The 15820-nt window shown below is 42.4% G+C and overlaps 4 protein-coding genes across 6 annotated transcripts in view; all 4 read right to left on the reverse strand.

The window, feature by feature from the left end:
- LOC145701320 (uncharacterized) overlaps positions 1 to 10846 on the reverse strand; it is a 29880-nt gene extending 19034 nt beyond the window's left edge. Inside the window, exons 1-6 of the mRNA XM_081778541.1 lie at positions 10808 to 10846; positions 10542 to 10701; positions 9718 to 10475; positions 9408 to 9678; positions 9076 to 9365; positions 8765 to 9036 (exon numbers count right to left, since the gene is read on the reverse strand). Of these exons, the coding sequence (XP_081634667.1) occupies positions 8765 to 9036; positions 9076 to 9365; positions 9408 to 9678; positions 9718 to 10475; positions 10542 to 10701; positions 10808 to 10846 (1790 nt within the window). The remainder of the gene's footprint in view (positions 1 to 8764; positions 9037 to 9075; positions 9366 to 9407; positions 9679 to 9717; positions 10476 to 10541; positions 10702 to 10807) is intronic.
- Positions 1104 to 2877, reverse strand: LOC145703639 (uncharacterized). Of its 2 annotated transcripts, none has more exons than XM_081781024.1 (3): positions 2815 to 2877; positions 1601 to 2611; positions 1104 to 1554 (listed from the first exon to the last, which is right to left on the reverse strand). In XM_081781024.1, the coding sequence occupies exon 2, from the start codon at positions 2601 to 2603 to the stop codon at positions 1614 to 1616; it is 990 nt and encodes a 329-aa protein (XP_081637150.1). In that variant the 5' UTR covers positions 2604 to 2611; positions 2815 to 2877; the 3' UTR covers positions 1104 to 1554; positions 1601 to 1613. The 2 variants fall into 2 exon arrangements, with proteins under 2 accessions (XP_081637150.1, XP_081637151.1); XM_081781025.1 differs by having other exon boundaries at positions 1597 to 2611.
- On the reverse strand, positions 3403 to 6407 carry LOC145702583 (E3 ubiquitin-protein ligase RFWD3-like). Of its 2 annotated transcripts, XM_081779815.1 has the most exons (10): positions 6268 to 6407; positions 5572 to 6192; positions 5200 to 5449; positions 4690 to 5155; positions 4327 to 4645; positions 4264 to 4287; positions 3933 to 4117; positions 3772 to 3842; positions 3659 to 3731; positions 3403 to 3612 (listed from the first exon to the last, which is right to left on the reverse strand). In XM_081779815.1, the coding sequence occupies exons 1-10, from the start codon at positions 6359 to 6361 to the stop codon at positions 3535 to 3537; spliced, it is 2181 nt and encodes a 726-aa protein (XP_081635941.1). In that variant the 5' UTR covers positions 6362 to 6407; the 3' UTR covers positions 3403 to 3534. The 2 variants fall into 2 exon arrangements, with proteins under 2 accessions (XP_081635941.1, XP_081635942.1); XM_081779816.1 differs by lacking the exon at positions 4264 to 4287.
- LOC145705010 (serine/arginine-rich splicing factor 4-like) lies at positions 6432 to 8305 on the reverse strand. Its single transcript, XM_081782462.1, has 7 exons — positions 8123 to 8305; positions 7987 to 8050; positions 7810 to 7943; positions 7248 to 7374; positions 7196 to 7202; positions 7066 to 7124; positions 6432 to 7017 (listed from the first exon to the last, which is right to left on the reverse strand). The coding sequence occupies exons 1-7, from the start codon at positions 8278 to 8280 to the stop codon at positions 6763 to 6765; spliced, it is 804 nt and encodes a 267-aa protein (XP_081638588.1). The 5' UTR covers positions 8281 to 8305; the 3' UTR covers positions 6432 to 6762.
- Positions 10847 to 15820: the final 4974 nt, after the last annotated feature.

The raw sequence follows: 15820 nt of genomic DNA on the forward strand, positions 1-15820 counted from the left end.
CAATTTTACTTCAGAGAGTCGTCTTTTTTCTTGTTTAGCAAATCAAAAAAGGTGAGTATCACCTTCGTTTTAATTTTTGTTTGAAATGGGATTAATTACATAATAACTTCCGTTTTTGTCTAACTTTTTCTGGTCTCGTTTGACGTAACAGCTTTTTAATAATTTTCATTTTTTCCTTCTTTTTTACTTAATTTTTGAAAGAATAGAAGCAAATGAACCTACAGGAACCCTTGCGAAAAGAAAACATATTTCGGACACCTCAAGTGCCAAGAAGAATCATCCCGAGTCAATTAAAGTTTCGGCCATATTTTATGGATCAAGGTGAATTCCGCTGAAATCAAGGAAGAAAGCCATTGTGAAATATTCAGATTGGACCAGATCCAGTTCAAAAGGAAAAACAACAGAAAGAGTGCCCGAGAAAAATACGCAGCTTCCATCAACCATTACAATTCATGAGATCCAGACTCAGTCCATCAGGTAAGATTTCCACAAAAAGTCAATAATGACGACCTCAAATCAGCTCTTTTTTTAGACAGTTGCTCTAGTTTTTTTTTGGCTAAATAGAAAGAAATTCTGGGGTAAACCAAAATAAGTAAGTCTTAAGCTAGGACGTGACAGCGAAGGAGCGAACAAGAAAGTATCATACACAAAAGGATCAAATAAGAAAGTATCATACACGAAAGGATCAAATAAGAAAGTATCATACACCAAAGGATCAAATTATAATGTAAGATCCAAGCCAGTAACGTGCAAGATTGGATCGGGCATACATTTGAAAATGATTGAGGATGGGTTTCTTATAGGCCGGTAGGCCTTATACGGCAATCTTATTGGTTCCAAAAAAATTTGATCCTTTAATGCTTGATCCTATTTAATTTGGTACTTTCATGTATGATACTTTCTTATTTGATCGTTTCGTGTATGATACTTTCTTATTTGATACTTTAATGTATGATACTTTTTTATTTGATCCTTTCGTGTATGATACTTTCTTGTTCGCTCCTTCGCTGTCACGTCCTATCTTATTACTTCCTTATTTTAGTTTGTGCCGAAATTCTTCATTAACCCAAATACTACCAGTCTTGAAGAAATTCACAATAGAATATTTTTTTCAAACACTTTATTTCGTGCAACTCAAGAATCAATTCAAAAACAGTTGAGGCGGGAGTGAGACAGAATGCAGTTAATGATTCGTTAACTGTTTCAAATTTCATCGTTGAGCATTATGCTTTCCATGTGTGTTGGCTTTAACTACCTTGTCTGACAAATAAGAAGTATACAGAGGGAGAGCCTTCTCTTTTGAAAATAATCTGGGCGAGAAAAAGGTGGATTAGGCTTAATCCGCTCCAGCTGATTTCGAGGAAGGCATCAAGTTTGTTCCAAAGATGGTTTAGGAACTCGAATTCAGCGGCGAGATGGTGAAGGGGTTTCTTGTTGTGTTGATAAAAGTAGCACAAGTAGTGGGAGAGTAGAAGTGTATGATTTGGTGGTGGTGAAAAGTGAATGACTTCTGGTGTGTTTGTTGTTGTAGCTTGTGTTTGAATGGAAAGAGATCTAAAATTAAGATAAGATAATTTATGTTTGGGAGACTGTTACTTACGGTAATGTTCCATTTATTTGCCGCCGGCTCGGACATCGAAGTGATCAAGAGTCTCTTTGGAGAGGAGATCGGCTTGCTCCAAGAGAGCTGTGCTGTCATCGTCCTTGAGTCGGAGTCGTTTCTGTTCGGTGACAGAGTTTCGACCTTCGACGGGCATTGGGTATTTGGCGACGGCAGCGCCAGAAGAATCGAGACCATTGAGCGCCGTCTTCATGAAAGCGGCGAGCGTCTGGTACTGGTACTTTGCTTTGGCGAGTGTCTGAAGGGAACCGGCTGGTTCCAGACCAGCGCAAGCGTCAGCAGCAGCTGATGGATTTGCTCCACCGTTTGAGCATCCGAAAGACAATGGAGTCCCTGCTGCTCGGTTACAGAGATCAGTACCAGTAGTACTGATGCCAGCAACGCAACATGTTCGGCAGACGGATTCCCACTGAGAACGGTGGGTCTCGAATTTTTGCTGATCGAGCGCTGAGTTAATTCGGCACTCATCATCGATGTATTGTGGCGTTGTGCTGCTGTCGGTGTGCTTGCCAAAGAGCATGAATGGAAGAGTGTATCGCTCGTTGCGTCTCCAGTTTGCGACGCAGGCATCGGGAGATTTGCAACCGGTGTGGACAGCGTAAATTCGGTCGTATCGGGCACGAGTCTCGGTGAAGCAAACTCGCTCTTCACCTTTGCAATCCTGGACGACTCCATTGGCCAAGCAATCAAAGAAGACGTTCTTGCCAGCTGTTTTGCCAATGTCTACGTCAGCGGAGATACGAGCGTCACATTTCCAGCAGTGGAGACCATTTTTGTAGTCATTAAGGTCTGAGTCCAGATAGGTCTTTCCGTCGTAGCCGTACCCGCTTGGAGCAGCGTACTGGTACTGGTTCTTGTTCTTGTTCTTCTTGTTGCCGTACTGATCGTATTCGTACGCGCTGTACTGGGCGTACCCGTATGCTCCGTAGTCAGCGTATTGCCCGAAGGCTGTGCCGAGCAAAACACTGCAGAGAAGCTTCATCCTTCTACCTAAAGCAATGAATTGATTACATGTATCTTAACATCTACATGTAGTGAGCGAAAACTAATGCCAAAAAATTGGACCATGATTGTCGATTCTTGGACTAATAAGTAAAATTGAGGTCACAATTCAACCCATAAAATCGACAATCTTGGACCCACAAATCAAAATTATATCGAAAATCTTGTAAAATAAAGTCTCTTGTACTTACTCTGCACTACTCGCCTAACGATCCCGATTCCACTTTCGCTTTTATCAAAACTCCAGTGCTTCAAATCAGTTATGATTTGTTTCCAAACAACTCGCCAAGCACGTTGAAACGAGCACGCGTATGAGTTTATAAAAGATTTATTTGCGATTTAGAAATATTTACGGCTTTGAAAAAAAATGAGCCATCAGCGATTCATCAATAAACGTTCTGCTTTTAGCGGGCGAGTGACGAAAAGAAGGGTCGCGTTTTCAAGACGATTTAAGAGAAAGGACTTGGATCCAAATTTTGTGAATTCGAAGTTCTTCGAAGCAATTCGAGCGTCAAGACAAATGACAGATGGAGAAAACGTACTTACTCCGATTCCCAACAAGCCATTAGTAAGTCAATCGTAAGAGAACAGTTACTGTCAACATCTAGGATCCCTGCGTGTACGACAACTCAATACAGTACCCCGAAAGCTCAAGTCAAAATCCTGAAACTTCCTGTACAAAGCCCAGCGTTCAAACTGACCTCCTAACGTGCCATAAAACAAATCCAACCCAGGACGACAGAAAAAATATACAGTAGAAACAGATCTTTCTTTTATATTTCATTTTATTTGTGATTTGCTAAGTGGCAGTAGTGGAGAAAAAATAGTTAAAATGATTATTTTCATATCCGTGTCTGTACATGGGTAGCCTGGCATTTTCTGGAGTCGTGGTAGTTTTTTTTATTGCTTTTTTACATTTTCTGTTGCTCGTGGAATCGGACTGCTCGACCGTCAAGCTCAGCGATGTAGTTTGTTGTACCAAGTCGATACTGAAAAAAAATGATTGCAGAGGATGACCTTTGAAAAAGGGATTACCTGGACACAGTCGAGAATGGTATTCTGAGCGCGCTCAAATCGCTGAAGAAGGTCACCGGAATGCGCATCATGGCTTAAAAAGGGTTATTTTGGGGTCGGAAAAGCTAACTCACAGTTGCAAACTTCCGGTCTGTTGATTGGTACAAGCAGCCACAAGATGGTCGTCCAAGTTTAAAAGCTTATCCTGAAAGAAATCATCAACAAAATGCCTGAAATTCAAAATAACGTAGACGGGAAAAGGCAATTGAGCTAATCTCCATGAGCTTGAACTTACCCTGAGCATTTTATCATGCTGATGCGAGACACTAAACGTATTCACAACATCATTGGTAAGTCTTCTAGCGCCCTCCTGAGAATTCTGCGAAGTAAAACTGAGCTTTGATAATTTAGTTTGAGGTGGCTTGTTGCGGAATGTAGCGAGTAAGTTGTCCCCTAGCACGTGGAAAGGCATCCCATTTCCTGAATAAATGATTAATAATCTCCCAAAACTTGACTCTGGAACGAAAATCGTGTGGAAAAAGCATGCGAAAAAGAACATAAAAGCGAGGCAAAGCTAATATTGTGCGAAATGGATTTCAAATAGCCACCTAGAAGCAGTTTCTTACCAGGCATAAAGCTTGATGGACTTTCTTAAAAGTGGATAAAATGGGAGAAAAGCATTTACATACCTTCTTCTTGAGAAAGAACAGACACGGAATTCGTATTTTCGAGTCCAATCCATTGATACATCTTGTACTGGCCGCAAAGAAGCCCGTTGTTCTTGAAGTAAAGCGAATGGACTTGTTGGTAGTCGCCCCCGGGGACTTTGATGGTTCTGGTGGGCTTGCTGGTCTTGACCCGGACGTCGAACTCGAGGACGGATGCTTTGATGCCGCCGTAGACCAGTTGCTTTCCCCGGTTCCATGTTACAGACCAGACTGGAACCTGAGTTTCGAAACTGCGGGTGATTCTTGAAGCTTCGAGGTCGATGACTTTCATCGACTTATCCTGAAAGAAATCGTTTTTGGGGTTCGAAAATCTATTTTGCTTACCAAGCTTCCAGTGAGCAAGTAGCCACTGTTGAACTCAATGTCCTTTATCGATTGCTTATGCGTGGCCACATATTTCTTCCTGGCCATCGTTTGAATATCCAACACGCAGATTCCATGCGAAAAGTTTGAAAACGTCGTCGTATTCTGATTCGAAATTGAAGTCGCGCAGAGCACAGTGGACCGAAAAGGATCGTCAACAGCAAGTAATCTACATGCTTCTTTCTGCCCAGGCTGGTTGGTTTCTTTGATAAGTTTTTCTTCCTTTCGAAGAATGAATTTCGGGAAATGCCTTGGCCGTCTTTCGTCCTTGCTCTGATCATTACTCGTGCGGCGGTTCATTCGCAAATGGTGGATGATGGCTTCGTTTGCTTTCAAACTTTCTTTGGTGATTTTCAGCTCCGTCTCTGAGACGTTAAGTTTGTCCCGCAGAGTTTTGTTTGCTGCTGACATTTCTTCAACTTGTTTTCTGAACGAAGACAAGGTGAAAATCAAGCAAGAGAATAAACATACCTGAGTCCTTCGATTTCGCTGGTATCTTCTGCCACAAGCGGCATCGAGCTCGGATAGATCTTCTTTATCTGCCCCTTGGTCGTCTTTTTCTTACAGTTCGGGCATTCCTTCTTCATTTTCACCCATTTCGTTATACATTCTCGGCCGAAAAGATGGCCGCAAGAACTCAACGCGCATATTTCATGCGCTCCGTCCGTTTTCATATTCTCGAAGCAAATGTGGCACTGGGCAATTTCGTTGTCGACACTTTCTGAAAACAAGTTCAGAAAAGAAAAACAGGTTTTTATACTGACGCAAATTGGTGGAGCGTTTTTGAATACCTTCCTCTTAGCTACATTGTGCAAGTTACAAGAGATAGAGGAAGAGGCTTACCGTTGAGGGAAGGAGGTGCTTTGACGGGTGACTTTTTCTTGGGAGAAGGTTTTGGTTGAAGCGGCAGATTTTGAACTGGCTCTGGTGCCGCTGGTTCATCTTCGATAAGAATAACGCTATCATCTGCGATGATTGTTGGATTCTCAACGACGGGCTGAGTCGGATCTGGCACGTCCGAATCCTCGCGATCGTCTTGGGTTCCATTTTCATCGTCTACGTCATCTTCGTCCCCAAGTCCCAGATCGTATGGTGTATCTGGACGGATTCCCGGCGGTAGGCCTTCATCCATGCCTGGTTGTAACATAAAGTCGTCAAGGTTCAGTTCCGCGTCTGTCGCATCACTATCCGCCTCTGCATCTGTTTCGTCACTATCGGGGACGATTACTCCTCCATTTTCCGTGACTTGTGACGGTAGATATTCAGCATCGCCCTCGACGTCAGTTTCATCCGAGTCGGGGCCGAAAAGAGCGGAGTCTCCTGGATCTTCTTCGGAATCGCTGGCAAGAGCTTCATTGTCTTGCTCTCTATTTTCAGCAGCATCGCTCCTACTACTGGTGCTGCTGCTGGCGACGCTTCGGCTTCGTGCGGCCCAGTGGATAGTTGGTTGGATGTCTTGCAAACCTGAAAATAGGTTAATTAAAGGTCTTTGGGACAAAAAATGACGACAACGAGGAACCACTCTGAGTTGAAATTAACCTGTTTCACGATTTGAGTTGTGCCGCCTAGCAGGAGAATATGGCTGGGATCGATCCCTGTGGGTTAAAACCCGACTTCGAGTGGCTCTTGGCATAAATGATGCTTCTGTTATTTACATTCTGAAGAAGATGCGCTCGCTGATTGTCAAATAAGCAATGAAAAGCTCTAGCTGGAATATTTTATTTCATTTCCTAGCACAAGAAAAGGGGCAATTGCAAGATTGCAAATTTTTGATTTTTACCAATGTTGGATGTGGACGCAAATTTTTCCTAGGGGCGGCTCTAAGCCAGTAAACGATGATGACGATGAGAAAACAAGTTGGATTGTTGCGAACAAGTGGCAACCTGAGAAATAAGTGTGGCAGAGATTGAAAGTGGAGGGAAAACAACGGTGGAAGATAGATTACTTTTCATATTTTTGGAGCAATTTGTATTTGACTAAAATTTGCATGATTTTTTCCAAGAGAGGTTTGCAAAAATTCCAGAGTTTTCTTTCTTATCGAGATCTGGAGCGGGATCGCGATCGAGAGCCACCTCGTCGGCCAGTGTCTCTACCTCTATCGCGAGAGTCTGAGCGGGATCGTCGTCGCGCCGCGGGTGATCGCGATCGGGAGCGCTTGGCGCTGCGGGAACGCGATCTTCGTCCACGAGATCGGGAGCGCGATCGTTTGGGAGCACTTCGTGATCGCGATCTACGTCCTCGAGAGCGAGAGCGCGATCGAGAGCGGGATCGGCTCTGGGAGCCATCTTCCTAAAGCGAGGAGGTCAGAGCGGAATTGGCGAGGATAAAAATACTTACAGTGATCTTCAAGCGAAGTCGTCGACCGTTGACATCTTCGCCGTCGAATTTTTTGAAAGCTTTTTAGAAGTTTTAAACTGTGAGCAAAATTAAACATGAAAAAGACCAAAAAGATACGACGAAAAGAAACTCGAAGGCTTTTAATCTACTTTTATCTAGTATCAGTTGGGATGATGTAAAACCGTTCCTGCGTGAAGATCATCAGATGTAGCGAAGCAGACTTCTCCTCTGTTCTTACCCATTCTCTGATGGGCGTCGGTGTAGGTGACCTCGCCGGCCTTGCGCATCATGTCCTTGAGATCGGCCCAACTAAATTCCAAAAGGTGTGACCAGAGAGTTCAGAATCAGTAGTGAGAAGAAGAGTCCGAAATCACGGATAGGTTTTTAATCACGGATTGGGGGCAACCAAGAATCGGCACAAGCGACTTTGAACCAACGGACAAAACTGGATAGTTCCATAGTTTTGGGATTTGGATTTTCAAAAAGGGAACGAAACGGGCCACTGGCACCACGGGTGAATGTGTCCAACGGGGAAAACAAACACAACGGACCCAGAGGAGCAGACTCAGTCGCGACCAAAGCGCAAAAGAACGGAACACGGATTATCCACCCTGATTGAGAAATTAACATTTGAAGCGAAATTTAGGTAGTCAAACCCGTCACAAGGCGTTAGAATTTTATAGCTGAATGGATGAAATTTTGGTGAAGAAGCTAGCTAGTTTCCTAAGCTAATATGGTGGGTACCTGATTCGGCTGGACAAGTTCTCGACTTCGAGAGTGTATCGAGTTCGGTGGGGGCGATTGGAGCCCCGTCGATCGTCACGGCCACCTCGGTAGCCGCCTCGGTCACGTGAGCCAGATCGTCGAGATCGAGAGCGCTAGAAGTTTTGATAGAACAGGGAGAGGAATAAGCGGACTTACGTTGGCAAGCTCAAGTCGAACTCGCTCGCCACAGAGGGAGCTTCCATCAAGATCCTTGATTGCGTCCTTTTTTATGGTTCTTTCTATGTTTTAGAAACGAAATTGTGCAAGCGATTTTCGATATATTTAGAACCGTTCCTCGGCGTCTCGTCGATCATCAAAATCAACGAATCCGTATCGATCCCGGAGACGGATCTGCGTGACCTTTCCGTACTTGTAGAAGAAGTCTTCAATGTCTCGATCACGTGCTCGGTCGCTCAGACCTCCGATGAACACTGTTGTTCCGTCACTCATTCTCTAAACACTTGTTTTTCGCCTTTTAAAAACGGTTTTCCATATGTTGAATGTCGAGTGTGAAGGTATTTGAAGAGAGACAGTGATCAAGTGTGCGTTTTTTTGAGTTGCTTGAACTTGAGGATAATTAAATAGATAAAATAATGATTAAATTCTAGTAGCTTCGGCCAGGCGCCATTCCGATGAACGCGCCGTAGTTATCTTCGGCAGTGCGCATTCCCGTGACCTGATGCTGTGGGACGGACATGGGGTTGTTCAACGCTCGGTCTAGCGTTTCCAGGTTGTCTGGGTGGGTCATTTCTGCTCGTCCTCGGAGGATTGAAGGACCAAGAAGCTTTGATAAAGAGGCTAGGCACTCTTCCGCAGCGGCTAAAAATTTTTTTAAGAAGAAGAAAGTGTGAAATTCAAACCTTTCGTTAATAAAACCGGCGAGTTCGCAGCGTAGAAGAGAATGTCGAAAGATCCAACGAGGCAGTTTTTAAACGTCTTTTTGCCAACAGCTTCTGCAAACAAACTGATTTGCTTGGAAAACGTCTCGTGGAGCTGCTGATGCGCGTCAAAGTGCCTGTTCGAGCGGATCTGATCGCAGCCGAGGGCAAATAATCGACAAATTTCGTCGGCTTGGTTTGGTTTCGAGACCTTTGCGCATTCGACGAGGAGGATGAGGGAGCCATCAGCGCGTTCCCACGGCTCTTCTTTGCGAGTAAAGCTTGTGCAGGAAGAGCAGCCGCCACCAGTGGGCTGTTTTGCTTTCATCTAAAGAATGGTAGCTTTTTTCATCGTCGTTTTCAATACCTTTGGAGCCAAAGACCCGCAAGAATACATCGTGCCGTTCTCCTGCTTATCCTCATCTTGCTGAATTCTTCGAACAACTCCGAACTGGCCGGGTCCCGGCTCAAGTCGACCAAACTTCGAGTTATTTTCCGACTGATCTTTCAAGCCCTTGAAGCTTTCTTCTAGAAACGCGACGACTTTTGGAAAGACTTCGCCGTTGACTGACAGTAGTTTCGCGACAGCTACCGCACCTCCTTGACGGACTGATGCGATCGGGTCGATGACGTTCTCCATGAATTTCTCGTAAAGAACTAAAAGAAGTTTTAATGCATTTGAAATCAATAACGACTAACCTTGATGCTTGGAAAAGGTCTGTTCGGGCAGAGCAGAGACAAAGTTCCCCGCAGCAATGCAACATGCATCTCTAACAGGCCAGGAGTCGTCGCCAAATGTCTTGATCAAACTGTCAAGCAAGACTTCCCATTGACCCTCCAAGGATGCTGGCGAGCATTTTGAAGCAAGTTCAGCAATACAAGCACAAGCTGCTTCCCTCACAGCGTGGTTGTCAGCTGCGATTTGAGCGCTGTAGAAAGATGTGAAGGAAGCGATGTTGGATTCAACAACCTGAATAAATGAATGATGGATATTTGACCCAGAGTCTACCTGAACACCCTTTTCCGGAAAGAGAAGGCGCCATGTTTCTTGATTATGAATTCTAACTCCAGCGGCAATGTAATATCGATTGATACAAATTGGCGGGAGAAGCAAAGAGTAATATTTTGCTCGTTCTTCTTCGTTGAGCGCTTTAAGAAAAGCTCTTGCGGCTGTAGAAGAGGCCATTCGAACTTGTGACCAGTTGTCCGAGATTCCTTTGTGGATCAACGAAGCGAAAGAGGGAACGAGATCGGAGTTTTCAAGCGTCACGGAGAGGATCGCAGAGGCGATGTAGAACGCGCTCTCGCGGATGAAACGGTTCGAGTGGCAGGTGCATTCGTTGAGCAAGTCGAAGAGCTCCTGCGAAACGACTTTTGAAGGATCGTTCTTTTCGAAGAGCAACTTCATTCCGTTCATCGACGTTTCCAAATGTCTCCATCCCGCGGACTCGTGAAAGATCTCCTGCGACGAGAGACCACGTGACTTTTGACCTTCCAAAATCTTTTGCCGGACGACTTCATTTTGCGGCAAATCGGCGGCTCCGGGATCTCGCGCTAAATCACGACGGATCAGTTCCAAAATTCGACCAAAAGCGACGAAGAACTGGGCTTCGCCGAGTTTTTTGACCAAATCCGCGAGAAGAGCCGCGGATGATGATCGGACGCGGCTTTCTTTGTGATCAATGTGGTCGAGAGTCAAGACGAAGACTTTTTTCAACTCGGCATCGGAGAAAACTGACAGGAGGTTGGAACACGCGGAGAGAAGCCCTTAAGATTCATAAATACAAAAACAGTTAATATTCCTGCAAATTCAATTGAATTAAAGTTTATTACCTGCAACTGCTTCCCAAGAAATTTCCTCTTGGGCAAATTTTTCAAAAATCAATTTTTTGAATTCATCTTTGTTCTCCAACTTCTTCACTTGCAAAATGGCCCTTTCTCGTTGTAATCTCTGGCTGCTACATAGACGAGTCACGCTAACTTCCCCAAGACGCTAACTTCCCCAGACGCTGACTTCCCCAGACGCTAACTTGCACAACCTTGGGGAAGTTAGCGTTTTGGGGAAGTTAGCGTCTTGGGCAAGTTAGCGTCTTAAATGCGTGGGCGATCCGTTGAGCGTTGAATGGCTCTTTCAGCATGTCTTAGTCTGGTAGACAGTCAGTCGTCTCTTAGAATCTAACCTCAACCTCTCCTCGTGAATAGCGGTCATATTTTCAATTTCTTTTGAGCAAATTTAATTTAACGTTTTGAAATAAAATTTTGTACTCCGGGAGTACACTTATTTTGACAGTCAATGTCAAAATTTCTGAGCTCTTATTATATAAAATAAGATAACTTTGATTATTTCGAAGCGTTATTATTAGAACATTAATCCCAAAAAATGCCTGAATTCTCAAAGCTCTGTCTAAATGACTTAGAAATAATCGCTCCTACTATTACTTTCTGAATACTGTATTCAGTGTTCCGAAAATTGAGGCTTCAAAAAATTTCGAGAAAAAAATATTAATAATATAAATTAGAAGAAAATAATTTTCTCTAACAGGAAACTTTGACGCTAACTTGCCCAAGACACTAACTTCCCCAGACGCTAATTTGCACAACCTTGGGGAAGTTAGCGTTTTGGGGAAGTTAGCGTCTGGGGAAGTTAGCGTCTTGGGCAAGTTAGCGTGACTCTACATAGACCGGTGATTATCTCAGCCGCCATTTCTCCCCTCGATTTGGAAAAAAAGTGAAATTGCGAATTTGAAGAAAAGAAATCGAAGTGGCGCGGCCAATCGGAACAAGCGAGAGCTCTTTAGTGAGTCATTCTCGAAACTCGGAATTTCAATTTCTCGATGAAATCGATTTTACGCTCGAATGAATTAGCAAACAACTTTATATTTTGCAAAGCGTAGAAATGATTTTTGCATTAAAATTATCATAAAATGATTAAGACGAAATCTCAATCGAAAAAACATCGGTCGCGCTTCGTTCTTCAGATCTTGTTACTGTAAGAATTACTGTAAGCTACAGAATAAGAATGATCAGATCCGAAACTTGATGAATATCTGTCATCCTTTATCTTTTATTTTTGGTGTTTTATCTAATTAATTATCTTTAATCTCGTGCGAAAAGATTCAGTGACAGGCTGTCACTGACAGCTTGAAAATGCTTCAGCCTCAAGCCTTTAGGGTCCTTGATGCTTACAGTATTTCATACAACGACAATGTCCAAGATCGACGTTTTTGTTAACATCATTTGAGTAGATTTTCAAAGGAAATATCACTTTGAAAATACAAAAATTAGTGTCACTTTCATTTCCACTTTGAAAATTTCAAAGGGGTCATTTCAAATTTCAAGCATTGGCGAGCCCTGTCGCCTGCTGACAGTTTTGTGGATTCGGAACCTATTTAGACTTTGGGAGTCAAATCCGGTTCTCTTTTCATCTTGCCGCACTCTTCGTCGATTTTTCCCACGTAGTAAAGGATCATAAAAGGGTTTTTTATGTATTGGAAATCAACAAAGAAAAGAACTCATTTTTCTTCTGTTTATTGGTGTTCTCATAAGTTGCAGTATCTGCATATTTTCCTTTCCATTAACCTTTCCCAACAGCATCCTGAATCTGCCGAGTCTGACAATATGTCTCCTGTCTGTTAGACAACTGGGAGCCCCCTGTCCCTGCTCCGGAACAGTGCTACTTCCAGCTGCAGATTCTCCTCGCTCCTCAAGCTGCACAAGTTTTGTATTTTTGTTTTCCATAGCAACTTCGTGAGATTCAGACTGAGATATTGTTTGACTTGGAAATGGAAAAAATTTCGATATCGTCAGTTGAGAGGGCACTATCGTTGCGTGAAGAGGACGCAAGCTTGAAAGCAAGGAGGAAATACAAAAGTGGAAAGAGAAACGCTTTCTAGGGACTTTCTCAGGAACCAAAAGAGGAAATATTTCGGACAAAAAGCTCGTTTGTTATTTTATAAAAAAAGATTTTCCAAAAGATTCGTCGCTTTTTTAGGCTTCAGAATCGAATATACCAAAGTTTTCTTCGAATTTTTTGTTCTGTAAACATTTATTCTTGTATAAAGAAAAAACTTATCAATCAGTATATCTGACAGTATGAAATCGAAATTACCCAAAAGGTTCAATTTTTATGACATCGCCCTAATTTCCTTCCCCCAAAGCGTAACAGGTCCCCAATTTGTCGCAAGCAATAATTTGCATCTCGAAAACCTGCAGCAAATGATTGGATCGGTACGCGGTTCAACCGGTTTTCTGCTCGACCTGAGTTGGATAAACACAGGCCCGTGACCTGAAATGGCTTAGAGGTCCTAAAATACAAATTGTAGAGCTTGAGAAGTGGGATGGAGCGGGAGGATCAGAGGGATCCGTGGGAGAGCGCGTGGAAACTGATCTGAAGGAGTTTCATTTCCACAAATTTCATGCTCTTTAGTTGAAGAAAAATACACTCAGTTCGGGATCAAAAAGGAAGAATTTCAATCAACGGGAATTGATTATTGATGAGAGTCTCATCTTGTATCTTTACAATTTTAGGATGTTCGCCGACAATCCTCATCCTTCCTCTCATATTTCTCAGGGTCTTCTGCTTACCACGAAATCTTCTTGAAATATACACAGTCAGCACTATCGTCCTTTTAGAATCCTTCAATAAATATTTCATTATGAAGAATCTCCTATTTTTGTAAGGCAATGAATATTTAAAATGTACAAACAAAATTAAAACCTCAAAGGCCGGAAATATTAAGCTCAATTTTCGCTCCCCTCAATTTGGAGAGAATTTTATTAGAGCAAGGAAGTGAAAATGACAAATTGAGGCGCAATTGGCGTCAAGGGTTTCCTAGTCGACGGAAGTTGACGATTTTCATTTTTGAAACAGATTGATTTGGCCCTATTTGGCGTTTATTTTCGCGCTATGAAGTGGCCTTGTACAGTAGCGATGGCTGTAAAAAGGGATGAAAAGGAGTATTTACGCTTCTTAGTTCCGAAATTTGCATTGTTTTCTGGCTTTTGCACTTCCGAGTGAGTATCTCCTTAGATCGCCCGCACTTCCTTTTGGCGGGCTATTTAAATTTCTCAATAATGCGCAAATTTCAAAAACATTCGAAAGCGCAAACAATAAGGCTCTAAGGTTGTACCTGCATGAATTTTTCTATTTGATGATTTAAATGCTACTTCCTCTGGCTCAAAAGAGGTCACGTGCATTTCCTTGAATGAGAAATTTTCAAAAAAGAACAAAGTTATTTGAACAAAAGAGCGAAAATGTTAACCGGAAAGGAAAATTTCCGAAATTTGGCGGTGAATTCGCAAGCTTTACAAATTTCAACAAATGCTAATGGTCAGGAAATGGGGCATCTTATGGGGGTCACGTGATCGATAAATAAATTTTCCTTGATAAAAAAGTCTTTCTCTTTTGCTTCATTTCGTTGCCATAATCCCGAAATGACCCGGATGCACTTACTCTAAAGAGCGAAAACTCGGAAAAACTCCTTCGAGAAAAACTGATTACCAGTGGTGCCGATGTCCATCATGCTCTATAATTTGGTCTCGGTTACCGACCGCTTTTGGTTTCTCACGGTCACGTGCTCCTTCCGGAACCGCCAGAGCCGGAAATTCGCTTCCGCCTTTCGATTTTCAGCCCGTCGTCTTTTTGGCTCTAGAAAATTGTGTTTTTGACCGCTTAGATAGGCAGATAAGATGATCGGATAAATTTCACAGAAAAAAAAAGAAGATTTCAAAAACCATATTTATATTTTTTGAGTTAGCCATTCGGTTTTTCAAAGATTTCAGTAAGATGATAAAAATATTTTAGAAATATAAATATTTCCATTGATGAATTTATGGGCATAAAATAACTAAGAATCAATTATATCTAAAAAAGCCAAGTTAGCTGATTCAGGTTCAGTGGGTTAAGTTAGGTGCTTGTCAACATTAGTTGAAGTGTACTTTTGAAAGAGGCTTTCTTTCCCAGGGCTGCTCAGGTGATCGGACCGTGTATCGAGCGAGAAGGGTACTCAGTCTTACGCCTCGAGTTCAAGTATCAGCCGATTGTTTCGAGCACCTCTTGTCCGTTTCCGCTTTCCAACACTCTTTTGCTTTCCCGCGTTTTTTTTTCCGAACAATTAACATGTGTCTTTCACCATCAGCTTGATCATTTTGTGTCTCAATGTTTTTTAATTCTGTTTTTTATTTTATCATTTTTTTAATCGTCTTAAAAAAATTTTTTTTAAGAAGAAAAAAGACGTTTCGGAAAAGGTTTGTTGTTTGATTTTGATAATTTGGGGCAATTTCCGCTTCAGAAATATTTCCAAATTATCCAAAAGTGTGCTTCGCTGTGTGGTGCCGCGTCATTTTCAAATACCCCACGTGATCATCAATCAAACTTCCTAGATTTTTGTCGACGAGAAAAAGAAGGTCGGTATCGATCTACTTTCATACCAACTTTGTTCAAATTTTTGACTGGCAATCAACAATCTTCGGTTCATTTTCCGATGTTTTCTGGACAATCTTGGTCACGTGAGAAGATTTCTAGCCGACAATCTGAGCAAAACCGTCGTCTGAGAAGCAGGAAGAGTTCGGAAATGCTTACAAATCCATTAACAGTTATAAAAAGTGCTATCACTGGCGAGAAAGTCAAACCCAGGCGTCTTCTTGACGCCGCCAAGACTGGTTGATAAAGAAAAAACTAGCTGAAAACAATGCTCTACAAAAGCTATTTATAATTTAACACCGGCTGAGTTTTCCCCCTCGGATTTGTATTTTTTTACCTTTAGCAATTTGCGTCACGCGTTCCGGCTCTGCCCTGTCGAGTATGAAAAATTGTAGCGGAAATTGATAACTTTATATTTTTTCTTACTTTTGGGAGAATCACTTTAATAACTAATAGTTATATCCGGCTGCGGAGCGGAAAATTAACGCCAAGAAGAATTTCAGTTTCAAAATACAGAAAATTGAATTTGAGATTGTCTATCTCAGATCGTGCATCTGACCACTGACTAAGGGTATCCAAGGGTTACCCTTAGGCGGCCTAAGATTGGCCTTTTTGTAAAGGGTTACCCTTAAGTTCGAGTTAAGAATCGGATTTGCAGCTTGTTTTTTATTGATTTTGACCCTGACTCAGG

This window comes from Oikopleura dioica, chromosome PAR, assembly GCF_907165135.1.
Source record: "Oikopleura dioica chromosome PAR, OKI2018_I68_1.0, whole genome shotgun sequence".
NCBI classification, from domain to species: Eukaryota; Metazoa; Chordata; class Appendicularia; order Copelata; family Oikopleuridae; genus Oikopleura; species Oikopleura dioica.